The following is a 26623-nucleotide window of genomic DNA, read 5'->3' as shown; positions in this document are numbered from 1 at the left end:
TAAAAAGTGAAGTCCTTCAGGAAAACATGTAACTCCACAACCTCAAAAGGAATTCCACAAGAACAAAGGTAATCCTCCAAGACAAAAAGGTAAATCCACAAGGTGGTAGGTATAACATAAAAAGCCTCAAAAGATACTCAAAAATAAATAAACAAGAACAAAAAACAGAATTCCACAAGAGAGTCCACCGGGATCAACAAGAGTTCACAGAATACTAGGGCTGGGTGCGAACATACAAACACAGAGCAAAGAACTGAGGAAAACTAAGGGTTTAAATACAATCAGGGAAAACGAGGCACAGGTGCAAATAATAATGGGGATCAAGGGAAAACAAAAGGTCAAAAAGCACAATGAGGGCATCTAGTGACCAAAAACCGGAACAACCCTGGCCAAATCCTGACACATACCCTACATTACTCATCTCATATGTATATGTATATACTGTACTCTACATCATCGACTGCATCTTGCCATCTTTATGTAATACATGTATCACTAGCCACTTTAAACTATGCCACTTATGTTTACATTCCCTACATTACTCATCTCATATATACTGTACTCGATACCATCTACTGCATCTTGTCTATGCCGTTCTGTACCATCACTCAATCATATATCTTAATGTACATATTCTTTATCCGTTTACACTTGTGTGTATAAGGTAGTAGTTGTGGAATTGTTTGGTTAGATTAAGTGTTGGTTATTACTGCATTGTCAGAACTAGAAGCACACGCATTTTGCTACACTTGCATCTGCTAACCATGTGTATGTGACAAATACAATTTGATTTGATTCGATTGTTGTGGATGGCTGTTCATAAATCTAAATGTGTATTTGAACCAAATAAAGGTTGATTTCAAGAAGTTTAAGCTGCTTATCAATCATTGTTTTTGAAACCAGTGGGTAGCCAGTGAAGAATGGGCTCTCGCAACAGCTGCATATTGCAGATACAAATCTATGGAATAAAAGTTGGGCTTTTATTGCTCAATCTAATTCATGCTGATAACACTTTTTTTATCCATTGGCCAAACGGACACTTGCTCAAACTCACACACTTTTGATAGACTTAAAGGGACAATCTGTAGTTGCTCCATCCATTTTTGGACTTATGAATTATATATATCTATTGATTCTTGAAGAATATAACTCGTGAGCTTAGTTAAACTGTCACACTCCTTGAGAACCCCAGAAAATAAGCTTGTTTTACTCCAGTGTTTGTAAACTTTGTAAATGTAAACTATCACTGTATAGCCTCATAACATGGTGTCATGACGTTGGCCTGGGGGGTAGGTTTATGACAGTCATAAATACCTCTCCCCCTTTTTTTCCTCTCTCTACCCTACTGAGGTTACATTTGCAAAACACTTGGTTAACATAGAGATTCTGGGAACATCAGTAGGTGGGGGAAAATTAACTATATTCTGGTAATCTGTGATAAGGTGCTTCTCGGTGAGAGGTGTAGGAGTCAGGCGCAGGAGAGCAGGGATTTTTGAGAAGCGTGTTTAATATATATATATATAGTCCACCAATACAAAAATGGCACAGACAAAAATCAAAAACTACGCTCTCGAAGAAACAGAAACTCGAAGGAACAGAAACTTGTGTTGTGAAAACAAAACAGAAACTCTTGCAAAACGCATGGAGGCACAAACTCAGTTCCGAAACTTAACTTCACGTGCGCAATAGTGAAAACAATAAACATCAAAGATAAGCGAGCGCAAATACACACAAGCTTAATCCCGCACAAATGAAGGCAGGAAACAGGTGCCCTATATACACACAGATATAAACGCAAATGAAACCAGGTGTGAAAAGGAACACAGACAAAACAACCAGAAAAGAAAAAAGGGATCGGTGGCGGCTAGTAAACCGGCGACGCCGAGTGCCGAGCGCCGAGCACTGCCAGAACAGGGAGAGGAGTTACCTTCGGTAGAAGTCGTGACATAATCGAAACAATTGAACATATGCGGTGGTACTTAATGAATATGATGTCAGTTCGGTTGTCATCTGAGACATTCTCATCAATGATAAGATGACATAAACTCTACAGTGGAAAGTCTACACATCAGAGTTATCGGATTCACATGGAATTGTTGTTCAATTTAAATGTTTGAATATGAAATTATTTGTGACGGGATGAAATGTGATTTTAGCTTCTAAAATGTGAGATTTGGGTCTTCATAAGATATCACTCTGCTAAAATCAGTGGCCCGCCACTGTTAGGGACATGGGCTATAAAACTTTTCAAACAAGCCCTCCTCTCCCTTCCTATATAAGCCCTTGACGACAATATAACTTCCTGTTGCGATGATGTGAGGACGATGGTAATAACTACAGAACGAAGCCAACATCCGCGTGAGCTTGGTTGCAAATGGTATGAACTTTGAACTCTTATTCACTACAGAAGTGATACCTCCTAGCCTTTGAGTTTGCAACAGCAGATGCAACGAGGGTTAGGAAGGAACAGACAGAGTAACCCGTCTATCACCCAACAACGTTACTACAACGTATTCAATTGACAACCAAAGACATTCTTCAAAGGACTCGGTTTGGCAACACAGCCTTCCATCTACCACCAACCTACCGAAGCGCAGCTCAGAGTAAATATTTATTGCATTTTCCTTTTCCAAATGGATTTAGAAGCATCAGATACTGTATTTACGATAGCACAGCTTCTCCCTGTGTCCCTCAGTCTTCCCGCTCTTTCACTCAACCCAAGCCCTTTTCCCTTGTGTAACAAGCTGTCATTTCTGTTCCGCCCGCTAGGGACGTTTTCCTTTATGACGTCATTTGTAATCAAGTTATGATTTAATTATGTGTATGTGTAATTCTGTGTGATTAGTTAGGTATTTATTAAATAAATCATTAAACCCAATTTTGTATTGCCGATTCAAATTGTTAGCCAGGGTTCGTGCAGATAACCAAGAATTTACAACTTTCAGATGAGACTGAATTAAGATGAGGATTGATATTGACTGCTATTGATGTAAAATATTACTAGGTCTTTAAAAGTTTATTCGGAAGATAACAGCTCTATAAATATTATTTTGTGGTGCCCGACTTTCTAGTTAATTACATTTACATGATTAGCTCAATCAGGTGATATTAATTACAAAGAAATTATTTTATAGAATAGCATGTCATATCACTTAATCCGGCATAGCCAAACACACGACAATGGTTAAAACAACACTTGTTATATCATGGATGGTTAGTCCTTGCATCCATAGCTCTGTCTATTAATCTGAGAGTAATTACATTTCTTCAGGCCCATCCCTCAGCTTTTTACCAAAACAGAGGCTGGGCAACCGTTTTGTTATTGTTTCATCAATGGATTTGCCCTTTAAACAGCTGCATATTATCAAGATATCAGTGTCACAAACAAAAAGGTAAACAATAGGCCTATAGCAAATGCATATGGCATTCATTTTTCACATGCAAATAGAACTTTTCAGTAGTGCTCAAACATGCCATTCCATGAGCGCATTATTTATTTTGCAACTGGAATCAATGAACCCAATTTGTCCTCCATGACAACAAAATCATAAACAACAGAGAAGGGCTGGCTAATAAGTCCTTAGTTTTGGGGTCATGCTTAGGTAAAACAATTTGGATATTCTATACTTCCATATTTCCAAGTCCTATTCTTGAAGATCAAGGGGTATAACATTTATTGGAATGACTGCAATTCTAATAGACTTTGGTTTTTAATGTAAATATATAATTGAATCATATTATTATATGTAGTAGAAAGCGATGGGTTAGAAGAAGCCTACATAACCAACCCCTAAAGCAAAATTTAACATCCATATATGGCCAGCTAATTTAACTTCAACATTGATTTATCCTGCAATAAATGTCGTTCAATTGGTAACATACATTTTTGTCTTCTTCTGATGTCTCTTAAGGGTAAAGTAATCTAAAAATAACGGAATGTAATCAGATTACGAATCTGAGTTTGTAATAGTAATAGTTATGTTACTGATTATAATTTTGGACAGGTAACTAGTAAATTTAATGCATCACGTTTAGAGAGATGGAGAGAGAGAGAGAGACACAGCTGCATAATTTTTTGGCAGGGGCGTACAGTTGGAGTCATTAAAACTCGTTTTTCAACCACTCCATAAATTTCTTGTAAACAAACTATAGTTTTGACAAGTCGGTTAGGACATCTACTTTGTGCATGTCATTTTTCCAACATTAGTTTACAGACAGATTATTTGTCGTGATAAATTCATGAACTTCTTTGAGGAAAAAATTATGATTATTAGAAAGCAAATTACAGACTCCTATTTAAATCTGCGTATTCCTTCAAAGCTCAGTTGTCCTGAGTCTGCACAACTCTGCGTGGACCTAGGATCAAGAGAGACGCTCAAGTGTTTTAGTACTATATCTCTTTACACAATGATGAAAATAATCATGGCCTCTAAACCTTCAAGCTGCTTACTGGACCCTATTCCAACTAAACTACTGAAAGAGCTGTTTCCTGTGCTTGGCCCTCCTATGTTGAACATAATAAACGGCTCTCTATCCACCGGATGTGTACCAAACTCACTAAAAGTGGCAGTAATAAAGCCTCTCTTGAAAAAGCCAAACCTTGACCCAGAAAATATAAAAAACTATCGGCCTATATCGAATCTTCCATTCCTCTCAAAAATCTTAGAAAAGGCTGTTGCTCAGCAACTCACTGCCTTCCTGAAGACAAACAATGTACACGAAATGCTTCAGTCTGGTTTTAGACCCCATCATAGCACTGAGACGGCACTTGTGAAGGTGGTAAATTACATTTTAATGGCATCGGACCGAGGCTCTGCATCTGTCCTCGTGCTCCTAGACCTTAGTGCTGCTTTTGATACCATCGATCACCACATTCTTTTGGAGAGATTGGAAACCCAAATTGGTCTACACGGACAAGTTCTGGCCTGGTTTAGATCTTATCTGTCGGAAAGATATCAGTTTGTCTCTGTGAATGGTTTGTCCTCTGACAAATCAACTGTAAATTTCGGTGTTCCTCAAGGTTCCGTTTTAGGACCACTGTTGTTTTCACTATATATTTTACCTCTTGGGGATGTTATTCGAAAACATAATGTTAACTTTCACTGCTATGCGGATGACACACAGCTGTACATTTCAATGAAACATGGTGAAGCCCCAAAATTGCCCTCGCTAGAAGCATGTGTTTCAGACATAAGGAAGTGGATGGCAGCAAACTTTCTACTTTTAAACTCGGACAAAACAGAGATGCTTGTTCTAGGTCCCAAGAAACAAAGAGATCTTCTGTTGAATCTGACAATTAACCTTAATGGTTGTACAGTCATCTCAAATAAAACTGTGTTGGACCTCGGCGTTACTCTGGACCCTGATCTCTCTTTTGAAGAACATATCAAGACCATTTCAAGGACAGCTTTTTTCCATCTACGTAACATTGCAAAAATCAGAAACTTTCTGTCCAAAAATGATGCAGAAAAATTAATCCATGCTTTTGTCACTTCTAGGTTAGACTACTGCAATGCTCTACTTTCCGGCTACCCGGATAAAGCACTAAATAAACTTCAGTTAGTGCTAAATATGGCTGCTAGAATCCTGACTAGAACCAAAAGATTTGATCATATTACTCCAGTGCTAGCCTGCCTACACTGGCTTCCTGTCAAAGCAAGGGCTGATTTCAAGGTTTTACTGCTAACCTACAAAGCATTACATGGGCTTGCTCCTACCTATCTCTCTGATTTGGTCCTGCCGTACATACCTACACGTACGCTACGGTCACAAGACGCAGGCCTCCTAATTGTCCCTAGAATTTCTAAGCAAACAGCTGGAGGCAGGGCTTTCTCCTATAGAGCTCCATTTTTATGGAACGGTCTGCCTACCCATGTCAGAGACGCAAACTCGGTCTCAACCTTTAAGTATTTACTGAAGACTCATCTCTTCAGTGGGTCATATGATTGAGTGTAGTCTGGCCCAGGAGTGGGAAGGTGAACGGAAAGGCTCTGGAGCAACGAACCACCCTTGCTGTCTCTGCCTGGCCGGTTCCCCTCTTTCCACTGGGATTCTCTGCCTCTAACCCTATTACAGGGGCTGAGTCACTGGCTTACTGGGGCTCTATCATGCCGTCCCTGGAGGGGGTGCGTCACCTGAGTGGGTTGATTCACTGATGTGGTCATCCTGTCTGGGTTGGCACCCCCCCCCCCCCCCTCCCCTTGGGTTGTGCCATGGCGGAGATCTTTGCGGGCTATACTCAGCTTTGTCTCAGGATGGTAAGTTGGTGGTTGAAGATATCCCTCTAGTGGTGTGGGGGCTGTGCTTTGGCAAAGTGGGTGGGGTTATATCCTTCCTGTTTGGCCCTGTCTGGGGGTGTCCTCGGGTGGGGCCACAGTGTCTCCTGACCCCTCCTGTCTCAGCCTCCAGTATTTATGCTGCAGTAGTTTATGTGTCGGGGGGCTGGGGTCAGTTTGTTATATCTGGAGTACTTCTCCTGTCCAATTCGGTGTCCTGTGTGAATCTAAGTGTGCGTTCTCTAATTCTCTCCTTCTCTCTCTCGGAGGACCTGAGCCCTAGGACCATGCCCCAGGACTACCTGACATGATGACTCCTTGCTGTCCCCAGTCCACCTGGCCGTGCTGCTGCTCCAGTTTCAACTGTTCTACCTTATTATTATTCGACCATGCTGGTCATTTATGAACATTTGAACATCTTGGCCATGTTCTGTTATAATCTCCACCCGGCACAGCCGGAAGAGGACTGGCCACCCCACATATGCTCTCTCTAATTCTCTTCCTTTCTCTCTCTCGGAGGACCTGAGCCCTAGGACCATGCCCCAGGACTACCTGACATGATGACTCCTTGCTGTCCCCAGTCCACCTGGCCGTGCTGCTGCTCCAGTTTCAACTGTTCTGCCTTATTATTATTCGACCATGCTGGTCATTTATGAACATTTGAACATCTTGGCCATGTTCTGTTATAATCTCTACCCGGCACAGCCAGAAGAGGACTGGCCACCCCACATAGCCTGGTTCCTCTCTAGGTTTCTTCCTAGGTTTTGGCCTTTCTAGGGAGTTTTTCCTAACCATCGTGCATCTACACCTGCATTGCTTGCTGTTTGGGGTTTTAGGCTGGGTTTCTGTACAGCACTTTGAGATATCAGCTGATGTACGAAGGGCTATATAAATAAATTTGATTTGATTTGATTTCACTTATAATTCACTTTCACAATTCCAGTGGGTCAGAATTTACATACACTAAGTTGACTGTGCCTTTATAACCAGCTTGGAAAATTCCAGAAAATGATGTCATGGCTTTAGAAGCTTCTGATAGGCTAATTGACATAATTTGAGTCATTTGGAGGTGTACCTGTGGATGTATTTCAAGGCCTACCTTCAACCCCAGTGCCTCTTTGCTTGACATCATGGGAAAATCAAAACAAATCAGCCAAGACCTCAGAAAACAATTGTAGACCACCACAAGTCTGGTTCATCCTTGGGAGCAATTTCGAAACGTCTGAAGGTACCACGTTCATCTGTACAAACAATAGTACGCAAGTATAAACACCAATGGACCACACAGCCGTCATACCGCTCAAGAAGGAGACGTGTTTTGTCTCCTAGAGATGAACGTACTTTGGTGCCAAAAGTGCAAAATAATCACAGAACAACAGCAAAGGACCTTGTGAATATGCTGGAGGAAAGAGGTGCAAAAGTATCTATATCCTTTGTAAAACGAGTCCTATATCGACATAACCTGAAGGGCAGCTCAGCAAGGAAGAAGCCACTGCTCCAAAACAGCCATAAAAAAGCCAGACTACGGTTTGCAACTACACATGGGGACAAAGATTGTACTTCATGTCCTCTGGTCTGATGAAACAAAAATATAATTCTTTGGCCATAATGACCATCGTTATGTTTGGAGGAAAAAGGGAGAGCTTGCAAGCTGAAGCACACCATCCCAACCGTGAAGCACAGGGGTGGCAGCATCCTGTTGTGGGGGTGCTTTGCTGCAGGAGGGACTGGTGCACTTCACAAATTAGATGGCATCATGAGGTAGGAAAATTATGTGGATATATTGAAGCAACATCTCAAGACATCAGTCAGGAAGTTAAAGCTTGGTCGCTAATGGGTCTTCCAAATGGACATTGACCCCAAGCATACTTCCAAAGTTGTGGCAAAATGGCTTTAAGGACAACAAAGTCAAGGTGTTTGAGTGGCCATCACAAAGCCCTGACCTTAATTCTATAGAACATTTGTGGGCAGATCCGAAAAAGCGTGTGCGTGCAAGGAGGCCTACAAACCTGACTCAGTTACACCAGCTCTTTCAGGCAGAATGGGCCAAAATTCACCCAATTTATTGTGGGAAGCTTGTGGAAGGCTTCCTGAAATGTTTGACCCAAGTTAAACAATTTAAAGGCAATGCTACCAGATACAAATTGAGTGTATGTAAACTTCTGACCCACTGGGAATGTGGGAATGTGAAAGAAATAAAAGCTTAAACAAATCATTCTCTCTACTATTAATCTGACATGTTACATTCTTAAAATAAATTGGTGATCTTAACTGACCTAAGGCTGGGATTTTTTTCCTTGGATTAAATGTCAGAAATTTTGAAAAACTGAGTTTAAATGTATTTGGCTAAGTTGTACGTAAACCTCTTACTTCAGCTCTATACAGGATGCTACCCTTCACAGCATAACCTCACTCCAGATTCAAACTCAAAATCTACAACCTAATGTTGGACAAAATTACCTGGAAGGATTACTACTACCAAGGATTCCCTTTTCCAAGCTTTACAGAGGGTGCTCTGGGAAACAAACAGCAGAGACCTGGAGACACCATCCAACCCGGAACTGAGACAGACCAGATACAACTTCAATTAGCACTGAGGTGTGAAATGAGAGGTGTCGAAGCCTTCATGCCCAACAAATGGCATGAGTGTCTCACAGCCTATCCCACCCAAATCCAGGGGCCTTTGAAGCCCCCTCCCACTTTTCAGAGACTGCCCACTGCCATTTTCTACAAGAAATCTCCCTCGAGCTTCTCCCAAATAGGTGACACCTACTCCCGTTGCAACTCAATATCAGGAAGTTGTTACTAATGTTTTATACATTCAGTGTATATTTATATTCTGGACTCTGACATTGCTCATTCTGATATTTCTTAATTTCTTTCTTTAAACTTTTTGATTGGTGAATATTGTTTTGTATTTCTAGGTATTATTACTGCACTGTTGGAACTAGAAACACAAGCCTTTCACTGCACCTGCAAAAACATCTGCAAATCTGTGTACACAACCAATAAACTTTGATTTGATTTGAAAAGTGGCTAAAATACGGGATTGTTCCAGGATGCAGCCATGAAAAAAAAAATGTTTTAAACCATGACTCAGCAGTTGGGGGTGTTTGTTAAATTTGGATAAGCTTTTATTTTAATATGTACCACTGTAGCAGTAGAAATTTCCTTTTAAACAAATAGGAGAATGGATGAATTAGAATTATTTAGGACCACCTCCCCAGTTATACTTGTTGCATTTAGGGGTATTCATGTCTCATTCAGGGGGCCTGAGAACCCCCTTGGCCCCCCGTAATTCACACTCTGCTCCATGCCTACAATTCTTGCTTTTAGCAACACTCCACTACTCCTGCAAACATGATTATTTGATGATATGTTCTCAGTTTCCCCCATTATCCTTTAGTGAATACGATCTGACACTGAATAATTCAGCTGTGGTAGCTAAAGACAGACAGCAGGTAGAGGTAGGCTGATCTCAAGCAGTCCATTGAACACCCCGTATCGTATCAGATCCTTGTTCAGGTAGGTACAGTATATAGGGTCCTTAGGGTCTCAGGCGGATTCTCAAAGTCACATCTCCCAGCAGGAGAACCATGGAGGAGCTCCAGAGGAAACTGGACAAGAGGTATGACAGCGATCAGCTGTATGACAGCAAACCCAGAAAGGTGAGGTTCAAGCTAGCTTCGTCGGTCAGCGGCAGGGTGCTGAAGCATGTGTACGAGGATGGCCAGGAGCTGGACAGCCCAGAGGAGAAATACCCCCACAGCTTCCACAGCCACAAGATGCCCAGACACCTGGAGATGGAGCAGCTCTGTGGCTTCCAGGACATGCAGGACCAGGGTCTGTACCCCCCTACCGGACTGATGGCCCAGAGGATCAACGTCTACAGGGGGGGTGCTAACTACAGACCCTCTGCCCACAATGATACACCAGAGGGAGTCCCCAATGTGAGTAGTTGTGGCTTGGTTGAAAAAACATGCTATGAAACTGTTGATTTGTAGCACAATACACAACCTTCACCACACCCCTATTTGCTTTCATTGCCTTTTGTAATGCATGGTTAATCGTCTTAGATCAGTAATGTATTCTATCCTGGTGGGTGTCTGCTTGCCGATTAGAATCTAAGGGGCTGATTCAGACTTAGGAAATGCACTCCCTGTGTCACGTTCTGACCTTAGTTCTTTTATTTATGTCTTTGTTTTAGTATGGTCAGGGCTTGAGTTTGGTGGGTTGTCTATGTTTGTTGTTCTATGTTGTGTTTTGAGTTTGGCCTGGTATGGTTCTCAATCAGAGGCAGGTGTCGTTAGTCGTCTCTGATTGAGAATCATACTTAGGTAGCCTTTTTCCACCTGTGTTGTGTGGGTGTTTGTTTTCTGTCTCTGTGTCTTCACCAGACAGAACTGTTTCGTTTTCGTTCGTTCGTTCTCCGTGTTATTTTGTTTTTGGTGTTCAATGTTAATAAATGATCAACATGGACACGTACCACGCTGTATATTGGTCCGATCCTTCATACTCCTTGTCAGAGGAAGATGAATATCCTTTACACCCTTCTCCTACTCACTTCTCAGTATTTGAGATTCAGACTTACAGGCTGACTACAACGCTTGCGTCGCGTGCGCAAGCGTTGCAAAATAAATGTAGAAATCTATATTATTCAATTATTGCACCCACACTGCTCACGCACACCAACGAGCGTCTGCGTTGCTAAGGGCTAAAATAGAAGTCAGTTCTATTTCTTGACGCAGATCGCGCTGCAAGTCCTGCTTCTCCCATCTCCTCATTGGTTTATAGAAGCAGGTACCCCATGTGCCATCTCCTCATTGTTTATACCCACGTGGGTGACTGAAGACGAATGAGGTCAGTGGCGGTAATGCACCTAATTTTAGAGGACCTTGTGCATTTCAGGTAAATAGAACAAATTACTATTATTATTATTGGTTCAGAGTTTGTTTTGATATTTTAACCTGCGTGTCGTGATCACGTTTGGTGTGGGGAGACAAAATACATTTATGCACTATGGCGCACGCACACAGCCAGTTTGGGTTCCGTGTTAGCTTATTTAGTTACGTAACGCACTCTGCAGGTGTGGCTATCTTGCGAGCTCTGAATAAAATGTATTCAATCTCTGAAAACCCTCCCACTTGCTGGCCATTCAATAGGGTTTCAGTACACTTATTTATCTTAAGCCATCCATTTAAATACAGAGTACCTTTTAGTTATACATTTGGCAACAGAGAGAACGGTTTCAGAATATTAGGGATCAAAAAAAGAAAAGACATCTGAATATATGCATATTCTTCTCCATTTCAGCAACAATTGGTAGATAACTATTAGATTATTTAGGTTTAGGAACGTATTTATTAATCATAAAAACAGGTTTGGAGAGCCATTACACACAAAAGAAAGAAAACGGTGATTTGATTCATTCAGAAAATTGCCACATTCAGTTCTTTAACCCATGGTAATGTTAGATGAGTGTACATAGAATTATAATAGGGAGAATAGAGTACACTAGTAGGTTATACCCTCGTCTATTGCCTGCACTGACCTCGGAACTGTGGATGACAACTAAGTATTGAGCCATGCGTCAGGTTCCAACTGTTATAGCTTGGTCTTGCGCTCCAGTCCATAATGAATTAATTACCCTGCATTACTTATTTTATATTATCAACTGTTGCTAATGATCCTCAGCAACAACCACACGGCCGTGACAGCGTTTACAGAGGAAGCTAATGAAGGTTAACAAAACAATGTTTATAGCAACTGAAGGGAACAAACAGTACATTGGCAGTTTAATATGTGGTTATTAGGCTGATGATGATGACTAATATTTAACACGATAGAAGTAAGAAACAGAGAAAGTCGGGGTAGCCTATAATTAAGACATTCAAGAATGCCCATGCCTGCAAATTAAAAGGCTGTACAATTTTAATTCTGCATAATTGCAAAGCATTTCATTATAGCATATGCGCTGTTGGGCTATAGTTTATCAAACTGTGTTAAAATGAAGGACAAAACAATGTTTTTGTTGTATGCTGTTATTTACCAACCTCAATGTGTGTACAATACTGTGGCAATACAGCAATCAAGTATCAGCTGATCAGATAACAGTCACATCTCCACTGTTTCATTCTCTGGAGCCAGTCAGGATAAATGTCTTTACTTTAGTCTGTCCTGTGATGTTCAGACTGAACAAAATACGATAAGATGTTTACTTTTATCACTATGTCATATTTCTCCAAATTACTTTTAATGAAAAGACTAAAAGACTAAGCAAGTATCACACAGTCCAATAAAAAGTTTATGATTGTACACTTACAAAGGCCCTCGGAGTGTTGTCAAGTTGTCCGCTGAATAGCAAATAAATACACTTAAAAAGAGACAGTAAAACGTTGTAAACATGCAATTAGTAGTTTATCACACAGGTATTAACCACTAAAACAGACATTTTTATTCAAGACCGTCTATCAAATCAAAACGATTCAAATGTTATTAGTCGCATGCTTCGTAAACAACAGGTGTGGACTGACAGTGAAATGCTTACTTATAATGTAGAGAGAAATAACAGAAAAGTAAAACACATAATAATAAAAGTAGTAATAGATACACAATGAGTAACAATAACTAGGCTTTATACAAGTAGTCCTGAGTCAATGTGCAGGAAAACGAGCAAGGTTGGACTGGGACCAAACATTGGAACCAAAAACCTGGTTTTTCTAACACACCAGACCATGCACTTTGAATTTGAACACGGTGTGTTCAATAAAGACAGGAAAATGCATAATTGTTTGTGTGTTATTAGTTTAAGCAGACTGTGTTTGTCTATTGTTGTGACCTAGATGAAGTTCAGATCAAATTTGATGACCAATTTATGCAGAAATCTAGGTCATTCCAAAGGGTTCACATACTTTCTCTTGCCACTGTACCTCCTGGGGGACTCAGTTGATGGTCCTAGTCGATGGTCCTAAAGTCATTTGGAGAGGTACATTATTATAAGCTCAGCATAACTACGCTTTCTTGCTTTCGCTAATGGCAACCAAAGCTTAACATACCTTGACTATTGGGCTTCAACGAAGTGTAGGGCGTCTGTGCTTCCAGTGGTCCACCGTCCAACCTCTCCAACTGCTCGTTGACTTCCACCGAGGTTAACCCTAAGACGACAAAGATAAAAAATATCAGTGTTATGGAAACTCAAACTAGCTTCATGTTATTTTGTTATCAAATGCAAATAGTTAGTCTGAAATTGTTTCTATTCACTTTAACAGATGGTGACCCCAGCGAGGTCAGCGAGGTTTCCTAGGTCTTGCCTTCCTGTCGTCCTTTCGTCCTTCTTCTAAACCAAGTAATTCGCCTGGATGTAGTAGCACTTGGTCCCCTTTTTGATTCTGCTCTGGTAGCTCTCCTTCTGTTTCTCCTGCGCTTTGTCCATGTTCAGTCTCACCTTGATTGATAACAGGAATAAATGCAATTATATTTCTATTTACAAATACATTACTTACATATCTCTTGCAGGGACAGAAAATAAATTAACAATGGACAATAATTTTTACCTGGTCAAAAAACTCCACATCCTTCTCAATCCGTGTCCGAAGGTGGTCATCGAAGGCGTTCTGATCTGGTTCTACAACATCCACCACATCAGGTGGGGTTTCAGTGATCTGAAAGTATGTTTTACAAAAATAGCAATAGACAAACAACAACACTAAGTCTCATCACACATTGGAAAGACTACAGTAAATACAATAACTGTCTATACAATTGCATTGTTTACCTCAGTCAACAGCTGCGGCTCATTGGCGGGCTGGATGCTGTTGTTGTGTGCAAAGAGAATTACCTTCAGGTTGTTCACCCACCCTTCCTGGTACCAATCAGGTCTTGGCAGTCTTGAGGGTCTGGTTGGTCCATTCACCAAACCTGGAGGAGGCGGTAGGAAAGGGTTATCAATTGACAATGTAAGATATTGAAATATGTCAGATTATGGTTTTCCATACCATGGAAAAACAAAAAACTAATTGTAAATAATAAATCAAACAAACCGTTGTTGACAGAATATAACCTATAACATCCGTACCTTGTTCCAGCGTTCATGACCTCGGTCACTCAAGATGACCTCAGGAGAAGCGTGGGTGTTGAAGATGTCTATCATTGCCTTGGAGGTGGCCTCGCCAGTCTCGTACTTGATGGGTATCATACAAAACAACTAAACAAATATATATTTTTGGTTCCAAGCACCCTTTTTAATAATGGGTTACAGAAGGGAATTTAGAGTTAAGCACGTACTCTTCCTTTACTAACCTTAATGGGTATTGCATTCACCCACTTGGTAAAGCAATCGGTCACCGTCAGTCACCAGCTGTTGCTATTCCTGGATTGTGTGAAGGGACCGATGAGGTCCATCCATAACATTTGAAGTGTTAGAGAGAAGATGACTTTATTCTTACCCGTATCTGTGTCATACAGAAGGCAGATTTTCACATTTGTAAGGATACTGACACACACACACGTGCTATAATATTGAACTCTGCTGTGGTCAAGTAAAGCAACCATTACAAAACAACATATCAGGGCAAAATTTGAATTGGGACACATACCGACCATGTGCCATGGTGAAACAACTTTGATGGGCTTCAACTCTGGCGCCACAGTCTTCACACTCTCAAACTTCTAGCAGGTTAGACAGGGTACTGACCTTTAAGCACAGGAATATGTAAACATAATTAAAGTGACTAGTGTTACATTATTAAACTGGCCAGTGATTTCAACTCCTCTAAGCTGCTTGTGATGGCTATTTTATAGTCCAATGGCCTTGAGATAAAAGCTGAGCTTGGAGGGTACTATGGTGTTGAATGCTGAGCTATAGTCAATGAACAGCATTCTTACATAGGTATTCCTCTTGTCCAGATGGGATAGGGCAGTCTCTCAAAGCACTTCATAATGACAGAAGTGAGTGCTACAGTAATTTGGATCAGTTACTTTTGCTTTCTTGGGTACAGGAACAATGGTGGACATCTTGTAGCTTGTGGGGACAGCAGAGTGGGATAGGGAGGGATTGAATATGTCCGTAAACACTCCAGCCAGCTGGTCCGCGCATGCTCTGAGGACGAGGCTAGGGATGCTGTCTGTGTTGGCAGCCTTGCGAGGGTTAACGCGTTTAAATGTCTTACTCACGTTGGCCACGGAGAAGGAGAACACACAGTCCTTGGTAGCTTGCAGCGTCAGTGGCACTGTGTTATGCTCAAAGTGGGCAAAAAATGTGTATACCTTATCCGGAGGCAAGACATAAGTGTCCTCAACGTGGCTGGTTTTCCATTTGTAGTCCATGATTGTCTGTAGACCCTGCTGCATACATCTGGTGTCTGAGCTGTTGAATTGCGACTCAAATTTCTCTCTGTACTGACATTTTGCCTGTTTGATTGCTTTACGGAGGGAATAACTACAGTGTTTGTACTCGGCCATATTCCCAGTCACCTTTCCATGGTTAAATCAAATCAAATGTATTTATATAGCCCTTCTTACATCAACTGATATATCAAAGTGCTGTACAGAAACCCAGCCTAAAACCCCAAACAGCAAGCAATGCAGGTGTAGAAACACGGTGGCTAGGAAAAACTCCCTAAAAGGCCAAAACCTAGGAAGAAACCTAGAGAGTAACCAGGCTATGAGGGGTGGCCAGTCCTCTTCTGGCTGTGCCGGGTGGAGATTATAACAGAACATGGCCAATATGTTCAAATGTTCATAAATTACCAGCATGGTCAAATAATAATAATCACAGTAGTTGTCGAGGGTGCAACAAGTCAGCACCTCAGGAGTAAATGTCAGTTGGCTTTTAATAGCCGATCGTTGAGAGTATCTCTACCGCTCCTGCCATCTCTAGAGAGTTGAAAACAGCAGGTTTGGGACAAATAGCACGTCCGGTGAACAGGTCAGGGTTCCATAGCGGCAGGCAGAACAGTTTAAACTGGAGCAGCAGCACAGCCAGGTGGACTGGGGACAGCAAGGAGTAATCATGCCAGGTAGTCCTGAGGCACGGACCTAGGGCTCAGGTCCTCCGAGAGAGAGAAAGAAAGAATTAGAGAGAGCATACTTAAATTCACACAGGACACCGGGTAAGACAGGAGAAATACTCCAAATATACCAGACTGACCCTAGCCCCCCGACACATAATCTACTGCTGCATAAATACTGGAGGCTGAGACAAGAGGGGTCAGGAGACACTGTGGCCCCATTCAATGATACTCCCGGACAGGGCCAAACAGGAAGGATATAACCCCACCACTTTGCCAAAGCACAGCCCCCACACCGCTCGAGGGATATCTTCAACCACCAACGTACCATCCTGAGACAAGGCCGAGTATAGCCCACAAAGATATCTGCCAAGGCACAACCCAAGGGGGGGGCGCCAACCGAGACACGAAGACCACGTCAGCAACTCAACCCACTCAAGTGACGCACCCCTCCTAGGGACAGCATGGAAGAGCATCAGTAAGCCAGTTACTCAGCCCCTGTAATAGGGTTAGAGGCAGAGAATCCCAGTGGAAAGAGAGGAACCCTAGCCTTAATAAGAAGCCAGTGTAGAGAGGCTAGCACTGGAGTAATATGATTTTTAAAAATTGGTTCTAGTCAGGATTCTACAGCCGTATTTACCACTAACTGAAGTTTATTCACTGCTTTATCCGGGTAGCCGAAAAGTAGAGCATTGCAGTAGTCTAACCTAGAAGTAACAAAAGCATGGATTAATTTTTCTGCATAATTTTTGGACAGAAGGTTTCTGATTTTTGCAATGTTACTTAGATGGAAAAAACCTGTCTTGAATCAGTCTTGATATGTTCGTCAAAAGAGAGATCAGTAACGCCGAGGTCCTTTACAGGTTTATTTGAGAAGACTGTACAACCATCAAGATTAATTGTCAGATTCAACAGAAGATCTCTTTGTGTCTTGGGACCTAGAACAAGCATCTCTGTTTTGTCTGAGTTTAAAAGTAGAACGTTTGCAGCCATCCACTTCCTTATGTCTGAAACACATGCTTCTAGCGAGGGCAATTTTGGGGCTTCACCATGTTTCATTGAAATGTACAGCTGTGTGTCATCCGCATAGCAGTGAAAGTTAACATTATGTTTCGAATGACATCCCCAAGAGGTAAAATATATAGTGAAAACAATAGTGGTCCTAAAACGGAACCTTGAGGAACACCAATATTTAGTGTTGATTTGTCAGAGGACAAACCATTCACACAGACAAATTGAGATCTTTCTGACAGATAAGATCTAAACCAGGCCAGAACATGTCCATGTAGACCAATTAGGGTTTCCAATCTCTCCAAAAGAATGTGGTGATCGATGGTATTAAAAGCAGCACTAAGGTCTAGAAGCATGAGGACAGATGCAGAGCCTCGGTCTGACGCCATTAAAAGGTAATTTACCACCTTCACGAGTGCAGCCTCAGTGCTATGATGGTGTCTAAAACCAGACTGAAGCATTTTGTTTACATTGTTTGTCTTCAGGAAGGCAGTGAGATGCTGTGCAACAGCTTTTTCAACAACTTTAGAGAGGAATGGAAGATTAGATATAGGCCAATAGTTTTTTATGTTTTCTGGGTCAAGGTTTGGCTTTTTCAAGAGAGGCTTTATTTCTGCCACTTTTAGTGAGTTTGGTACACATCCGGTGGATAGAGAGCCGTTTATTATGTTCAACATAGGAGGCCCAAGCACAGGAAGCAGCTCTTTAAGTAGTTTAGTTGGGTCCAGTATGCAGTTTGAAGGTTTAGAGGCCATGATTATTTTCATCATTGTGTCAAGAAATATAATACTCAAACACTTGAGTGTCTCTCTTGATCCTAGGTCCTGGCAGAGTTGTGCAGACTCAGGACAACTGAGCTTTGGAGGAATACGCAGATTTAAAGAGGAGTCCGTAATTTGCTTTCTAATGATCATGATCTTTTCCTCAAAGAAGTTCATGAATTTATTACTGCTGAAGTGAAAGCCATCCTCTCTTTGGGTATGCTGCTTTTTAGTTAGCGTTGCGACAGTATCAAAAATACATTTTGGATTGTTCTCATTTTCCTCAATTAAGTTGGAAAAATAGGAAGTTCGAGCAGCAGTAAGGGCTCTTCGATACTGCACGGTACTGTCTTTCCAAGCTAGTCGGAAGACTTCCAGTTTGGTGTGGCACCATTTCCGTTCCAATTTTCTGGAGGCTTGCATCAGAGCTCGGGTATTTTCTGTATACCAGGGAGCTAGTTTTTTATGACAAATGTTTTTCGTTTTTAGGGGTGCAACTGTCTCTAGGGTATTGTGCAAGGTTAAATTGAGTTCCTCACTTAGGTGGTTAACTGATTTTTGTCCTCTGACGTCCTTGGGTAGGCAGAGGTAGTCTGGAAGGGCATCAAGGAATCTTTGGGTTGTCTGAGAATTATAGCACAACTTTTGATGCTCCTTGGTTGGGGTCTGAGCAGATTATTTGTTGCGATTGCAAATGTAATACAATGGTGGTCCGATAGCCCAGGGTTATGAGGAAAAACATTAAGATCCACAACATTTATTCCATGGGACAAAACTAGGTCCAGAGTATGACTGTGGCAGTGAGTAGGTCCAGAGACATGTTGGACAAAACCCACTGAGTCGATGATAGCTCCGAAAACCTTTTGGAGTGGGTCTATGGACTTTTCCATGTGAATATTTAAGTCACCAAAAATGAGAATATTATCTGCTATGACTACAAGGTCGAATAGGAACTCAGGGATCTCAGTGAGGAACGCTGTATATGCCCCAGGAGGCCTGTAAACAGTAGCTATAAAAAGTGATTGGGTAGGCTACATATATTTCATGACTAGAAGCTCAAGAGATGAAAACGTTTAGTTTTGCCCAAAACTAGTTCGAGGCACAGACAAGGTCTCAAGGTTGAATACATAAAATAACAAAATACTGCAAAGTTGCTTAGGAGCTAGAAACACTATCTGTCTGCGCCATATGTTAATTCTATGACTTAGAAGGCTGGAGACTTTAACAGTTTTTTGGCCTTCCTCTGACACCGCCTGGTTTTAAGGTCCTGGATGGCAGGGAGCTTGACTCCAGTGATATACTGCGCCGTATGCACTACCCTCTCTAGCGCCGTGCAGTCGAATGCCAAGCAGTTGCCATACCAAGCAGTGATGCAGCAAGTCACGATGCTCTCAATGGTGCAGCTCTAAAACTTTTGGAGGATCTGAGGGCCCATGCCAAATATTTTTTTGTCTCCTGAGTGGGAAGAGGCATTGTTGTGCCCTCTTCACAACTGTGTTGGTGTGTTTGGACCATAATAGAGCAGTGATGTGGACACCAAGGAACTTGAAGCTCTCAACCTTCTCCACTACAGCCCCATTGATGAGAATGGTGACGTGCTCGGTCCTCCTTTTCCTGTTGTCCACAATCAGCTCCTTTGTCTTGCTGACGTTGAGGGAGAGGTTGTTTTCCTGACACTACACAGCCAGGTCTCTGGCCTCTTCCCTATAGGCTATCTCATCGTCGTCCTGATCAGTCCTACCACCATTGTGTCGTTGACAAACTTAATGATGGTGTTGGAGTCGTGCGCGGCCACACAATCGTGGGTGATCGTGGGTGAACAGGGAGTACTTGAGGGGACTAGGCCCCGTATTGACGGTCAGCGTGGCAGATCTGTTGTTGTTTACCCTCACCACCTGGGGGTGTCCCGTCAGGAAGTTCAGGATCCAGTTGCAGAGGGAGGTGTTAAGTCCCAGGGTCCTTGACTTAGTGATGAACTTGTAGGGAACTATTGCGTTGAATGCTGAGTTGTAGTCAATGACCAGCATTCTCATGTAGCTGTTTCTTTTATCCAAGTGGGAAATGGTAGTGTGGAGTGCAATAGAGATTGCATCATCTGTCGGTGTGTTGGGGCGGTATGCAAATGGGAGTGGGTCCAGGGTGTCTGGGATGATGGTGTTGATGTGAACCAAGACCAGCCTTTCAAAACATTTCATGGCTACAGATGTGATTGCTAAGAGGCAATAGTCATTTCGGCAGGTTACCTTGGAGTTCTTGGGCACAGGGACTATGGTGGTCTGCTTGAAACGTGTTTGTATTACAGACTGGGTCAGAGAGAGATATTAGAGAAAATATTAGGGAAGACTATTTCCAGCTGGTCAGTGGGTGCTCTGAGTACTCGTCCTGGTAATACATCTGGCCCTAAGGCCTTGTGATTGTTAGCTTGTTTAAAGGTATTGCTCACATTGACTGATCACACAGCGAGATCACACAGTCTTACGCATGGTTCAGTGTTGCTTGCCACAATGTTAGCATAGAAGGCATTTAGTCTGGTGTGCTCATGTAACAGATACAGCCCTTGGTTCACTCCAGACCTGACTGCCCTCGACCAGCACAAAAACATCCTGTGGCGGACTGCAATAGCATCGAATAGTCCCCGCGATATGCAACTGTTCAGGGAAGTCAGGAACCAATACACACAGTCAGTCAGGAAAGCTAAGGCCAGCTTCTTCAGGCAGAAGTTTGCATCCTGTAGCTCCAACTCCAAAAAGTTCTGGGACACTGTGAAGTCCATGGAGAACAAGAGCACCTCCTCCCAGCTGCCCACTGCACTGAGGCTAGGTAACATGGTCACCACCGATAAATCTATGGTTATCGAAAACTTCAACAAGCATTTCTCAACGGCTGGCCATGCCTTCCGCCTGGCTACTCCAACCTCGGCCAACAGCTCCGCCCCCACCGCAGCTTCTCGCGCAAGCCCTTCCAGGTTCTCCTTTACCCAAATCCAGATAGCAGATGTTCTGAAAGAGCTGCAAAACCTGGACCCGTACAAATCCGCTGGGCTTGACAATCTGGACCCTCTATTTCTGAAACTATCCGCCGCCATTGTCGCAACCCCTATTACCAGCCTGTTCAACCTCTCTTTCATATCGTCTGAGATCCCCAAGGATTGGAAAGCTGCCGCAGTCATCCCCATCTTCAAAGGGGGAGACACACTGGACCCAAACTGTTACAGACCTATATCCATCCTGCCCTGCCTATCTAAGGTCTTCGAAAGCCAAGTCAACAAACAGGTCACTGACCATCTCGAATCCCACCGTACCTTCTCCGCTGTGCAATCTGGTTTCCGAGCCGGTCACGGGTGCACCTCAGCCACACTCTAGGTACTAAACGATATCATAACCGCCATCGATAAAAGACAGTACTGTGCAGCCGCCTTCATCGACCTTGCCAAGGCTTTCGACTCTGTCAATCACCATATTCTTATCGGCAGACTCAGTAGCCTCGGTTTTTCGGATGACTGCCTTGCCTGGTTCACCAATTACTTTGCAGACAGTTCAGTGTGTCAAATCGGAGGGCATGCTGTCCGGTCTCTATGGGGGTGCCACAGGGTTCAATTCTCGGGCCGACTCTTTTCTCTGTATATATCAATGATGTTGCTCTTGCTGCGGGCGATTCCCTGATCCACCTCTACGCAGACGACACCATTCTATATACTTCCGGCCCGTCCTTGGACACTGTGCTATCTAACCTCCAAACGAGCTTCAATGCCATACAACACTCCTTCCGTGGCCTCCAACTGCTCTTAAACGCTAGTAAAACCAAATGCATGCTTTTCAACCGATCGCTGCCTGCACCCGCATGCCCGACGAGCATCACCACCCTGGACGGTTCCGACCTTGAATATGTGGACACCTATAAGTACCTAGGTGTCTGGCTAGACTGTAAACTCTCCTTCCAGACTCATATAAACATCTCCAATCGAAAATCAAATCAAGAGTCGGCTTTCTATTCCACAACAAAGCCTCCTTCACTCACGCCGCCAAACTCACCCTAGTAAAACTGACTATCCTACCGATCCTCGACTTCGGCGATGTCATCTACAAAATTGCCTCCAACACTCTACTCAGCAAACTGGATGCAGTTTATCACAGTGCCATCCGTTTTGTCACTAAAGCACCTTATACCACCCACCACTGCGACTTGTATGCTCTAGTCGGCTGGCCCTCGCTACATATTCGTCGCCAGACCCACTGGCTCCAGGTCATCTACAAGTCCATGCTAGGTAAAGCTCCGCCTTATCTCAGTTCACTGGTCACGATGGCAACACCCATCCGTAGTACGCGCTCCAGCAGGTGTATCTCACTGATCATCCCTAAAGCCAACACCTCATTTGGTCGCCTTTCGTTCCAGTACTCTGCTGCCTGTGACTGGAACGAATTGCAAAAATCCCTGAAGTTGGAGACTTTTATCTCCCTCACCAACTTCAAACATGTGCTATCTGAGCAGCTAACCGATCGCTGCAGCTGTACATAGTCTATTGGTAAATAACCCACCCATTTTCACCTACCTCATTCCCACACTGTTTTTATTTATTTACTTTTCTGCTCTTTTGCACACCAGTATCTCTACCCGTACATGACCATCTGATCATTTATCACTCCAGTGCTAATCTGCAAAATTGTAATTATTCGCCTACCTCCTCATGCCTTTTGCACACGATGTATATAGACTCGCCTTTTTTTGTACTGTGTTGTTGACTTGTTAATTGTTTACTCCATGTGTTACTCTGTGTTGTCTGTTCACTCTGCTAAGCTTTATCTTGGCCAGGTCGCAGTTGCAAATGAGAACTTGTTCTCAACTAGCCTACCTGTTAAAATAAAGGTGAAAAAAAAAAACTGGGCATCTTGTTAGAAGCCCTGCTACATTCAATGAGCATCAGAGCCTATGTAGTATGATTCGATTTTCGTCCTGTATTGACGCTCTGCTTGTTTGATGGTTCGTCAGAGACCGTTGCGGGACTTCTTATAAGCGTTCAGGTTAGTGTCCCACTCCCACTCCAGTTCTAGCCTTTAGCTCAGTGTGGATGTTGCCATGGCTTCTGGTTGGGATAAGTACGTACGGTCACTGTTGGGACGTCGTTGTCGATGAACTTATTAATGAAGCCAGTGACTGATGTGGTAAACTCCTCAATGCCGTCGGATAAGTCTCTGAACATATTCCAGTCTGTGCTAGTGAAACAGTCATGTTGCTTAGTATCCACTTCATCGGACCACTTCCATATTGGGCATGTCACTGGTACTTCCTGCATGAGTTTTAGCTTTAACCTCTTACATCTATGGGGGCGCTATTTCATTATTGGATAAAAAAACGTGCCCGTTTAAAGCGCAATATTTTGTCACAAAAAGATGCTCGACTATGCATATAATTGGTAGCTTTCGAAAGAAAACACTCTGACGTGTCCAGAACTACCAAGATATTTTCTGTGCGTGCCCTAGAACGTGAGCTTCAGGCAAAACCAAGATGAGACGGCATCCAGGAAATGAGCAGGATTTTTGAGGCTGTTTTCCATTGTCTCCTTATATGGCTGTGAATGCAAGAGGAGTGAGTCAACCCTTTCTGTCGTTTCCCCAAGGTGTCTGCAGCATTGTGACGTATTTGTAGGCAGATCATTGGAAGATTGACCATAAGAGACCACATTTACCAGGTGTCCGCCCGGTGTCCTACGCCGAAATTGGTGCGCAAAAGTCAGCTGCCAGTATTTTTCCATGCGATTCAGAGAGGAAAGCAAGCTTCCACGAACGATATATCAATGAAGAGATATGTGAAAAAACACCTTGAGGATTACAAACAACGTTTGCCATGTTTCGGTCGATATTATGTAGTTAATTCGGAAAAAGTTTTACGTTGTAGGTGACTGAATTTTCGGTTCGTTTCGGTAGCCAGATGCAATGTAGAAAACGGAACGATTTCTCCTACACACAGACGCTTTCAGGAAAAACTGCGCATTTGGTATGTAACTGAGAGTCTCCTCATTGAAAACATCAGAAGCTCTTCAAAGGTAAATGATTTTATTTATTTGGTTATCTGGTTTTTGTGAAAATGTTGCGTGCTAAATGCTACTCAAAATGCTATGCTAGCTTTGCATACTCTTACACAAATTAGTCAATTTCTATGGTTCAAAAGCATATTTTGAAAATCTGAGATGACAGTGTTGTTAAGAAAAGGCTAAGCTTGAGAGCAGACGCATTATTTTCATTTTATTTGCGATTTTCAGAAATCGTTAACGTTGCGTTATGCTAATGAGCCTGAGGCTTTAGTCACGATCCCGGATCCGGGATGGGGAGTTCCAAGAGGAATCCGGAGGATAGAGTTATTGTCAGATTTGCCAAATGGTGGATGAGAGAGAGCGTTGTATGCGTTTCTATGTGTGGAATCACCGGCAATTAGGAGCGACGCCTCTGTTGCTAACAAAGAGACACACATCAACTACTTTGTACTAAGTAATGCTCATCAAAGACCTTGACCATGCTTTTTTGTTTGCCCTCTAGTCTTCAGTATTGGACTTCGGAAAGATAATAATCTACACCAGCAATCTGCGGATCATCCGGGCCCCTCGGAGGGAAGAAGGGACGGGGCGACATCCTCAGACCCCGGGGGGAGTGGACGAGTACTCACAGGGGCGTAACAGAGGGGGTAAGAGGAGGCCCAAAGCCCTCTGTGCTCATGGGGAGGAGCAGAGCACACATCCACAGGACGGGGAGGAGCAGAGCACCCATCGACAGGACGGGGTAAAAAGGCCTGACCAGAACACCTTGCACCGTGTTAATGTGCTTCAGCAATGCTATCCCCTTCTCTGTCTCTCTCTACCACATCTCTGCCTACTGACTGCACAGATAGTGATGACTACTCAGTTTCTCTGCTGCCATTTATGAGCCGGGATACTCTCAGTAATTCCCCATGGTCGCTTCTTCAACTGATTGCCAGTTGCACTCTCTCCTTCTTTCTCCCCCCCTCTCCCCCCTCTCGCTCTCCGTCTCGCTCCCCCCTTCCCCCCTCGCTCCCCCCCACCCCCTCTCTCCCCTCCCTCTTGCTCTCCCCCTCCCTCTTGCTCTCCCCCTCGCTCCTCCATTCTGTCTCTCCCTCTCTTTTGGTCTTTCCATTCCTAACTCATCTCTCTTTCTCTCACTGGGTTTCTCATTTCCTCTGCCTCTCCATATTTTCTAATATTTCATTTTTTCTCTCTTTCTTTGTTGCCTTTTTAAAATTCTCTGTTTGGACCCAGGTCATCTTTTTTCGACTTGTACTTTTCTACCATTTTGTTTGATTCATTAGTAACGATATGTCATATGAGTTGACATGGGTGGCAGTGTTTCTCTGGGTTGTTAGTGACACTGTGTGTATGTGTGTGTGCCTCCAGCAGGATGCAGTGTCTGGCTGCCAGCATTGTGGAGGTTCGGGCTGTGCCCCCTGCTCTCTATGCCATGGCAGCAAGCTGTCAATGCTGGCCAACCGCTTCAATGAGTCTATCAGTGTGCTGCGATGCCAGGCTTGCTACCCTGATGGACTGGAGAGATGCCAGTCCTGTACCAAATAACACCAACCACTGGCTGTGTGTGAGCCCATTGTCTCTCCTGATGTAATAACACTGTAATATAAAATGGTTATGATGGTTATGGGAGCACTGCATATGTTTTGAAAGGAATCAGAATCCAATTGTTGGAAGGGAAGGAGGCTACCATATGTGCAGCTGGCTGAACCATAGAGAACAAAGACACATGATAAGGCAACAAAATCACTATTGGTGGTAGGTGGTGCATCTGAGTCTCTGCAAAGATAACATGAACTACCAACTGTTTTCATGATGACTTATCATTTTAATTAAAATAATGTAAAATCATTGCATTTTATCCACAAGGGAAGCTGTCCTATCATCCCCACATTCACGAGAGAGAAAACCACTTTTATCTCCCATGTTAGGCCTATATATAAGGCTAATTGATGCTTTCATTTGGAGAGAGGGGAAGACTTTCAATAAATTATGGAGAGGCTTTTGGGCAGCTCTGGAGGTAGAAAGAAATGAATTAGTGTTTTATCTTCCTAATGCTGAGGTAATTGCTTCCAGAGTTGTCTTTGTGAGAATGAATAAAATGGACACATGCCTTATTTTCATTGGCTCTTCTTATTAGTCAATGAAGGAATCTACTTATACTCATAGAAACAGAATTAATAGAATGGGTGTCCACTCAAATTGCCAGGGTTAAAGGTTCCAAGTCTGTTCTATTCATTCTATTTCTATGCTTATAACCCCAAATGTATAGCCTTCTGTTTTTACTAGTATAAAATGGAGATACATGATGAGTGATTCAGCAAATATCCCTGAGAGAAGTTAGCATATATACAGTTGTTGCTGTGGCTTTCTTTTGGCTTTATCTCAGCTGAACACACACTTAACCATAGTCACAAAAATGCTTTCTTTCCTCTCTTTTTCCAAAGAGCTGGTCTCGTTCGTTCTCTCTCATCTCCTGTGTGGGGTGGGGGATAGTACTGCATCAAAGCTTTGAGTTGCTGCTTCTTACATGGATCCATC

The 26623-nt window shown here is 42.9% G+C and overlaps 1 protein-coding gene across 1 annotated transcript; it reads left to right on the top strand.

Annotated features, from left to right (window-relative positions):
* The first annotated feature begins 9822 nt into the window (after positions 1–9822).
* On the top strand, positions 9823–25630 carry LOC135549242 (glutaredoxin domain-containing cysteine-rich protein 2). The gene is made up of 3 exons (XM_064979266.1): positions 9823–10225; positions 24585–24876; positions 25464–25630. The coding sequence occupies exons 1-3, from the start codon at positions 9872–9874 to the stop codon at positions 25628–25630; spliced, it is 813 nt and encodes a 270-aa protein (XP_064835338.1). The 5' UTR covers positions 9823–9871.
* Positions 25631–26623: the final 993 nt, after the last annotated feature.

The sequence above is a fragment of the Oncorhynchus masou genome, chromosome 12 (assembly GCF_036934945.1).
Source record: "Oncorhynchus masou masou isolate Uvic2021 chromosome 12, UVic_Omas_1.1, whole genome shotgun sequence".
NCBI classification, from domain to species: domain Eukaryota; kingdom Metazoa; phylum Chordata; class Actinopteri; order Salmoniformes; family Salmonidae; genus Oncorhynchus; species Oncorhynchus masou.
This window is presented reverse-complemented; position numbering and strand designations above follow the sequence as displayed.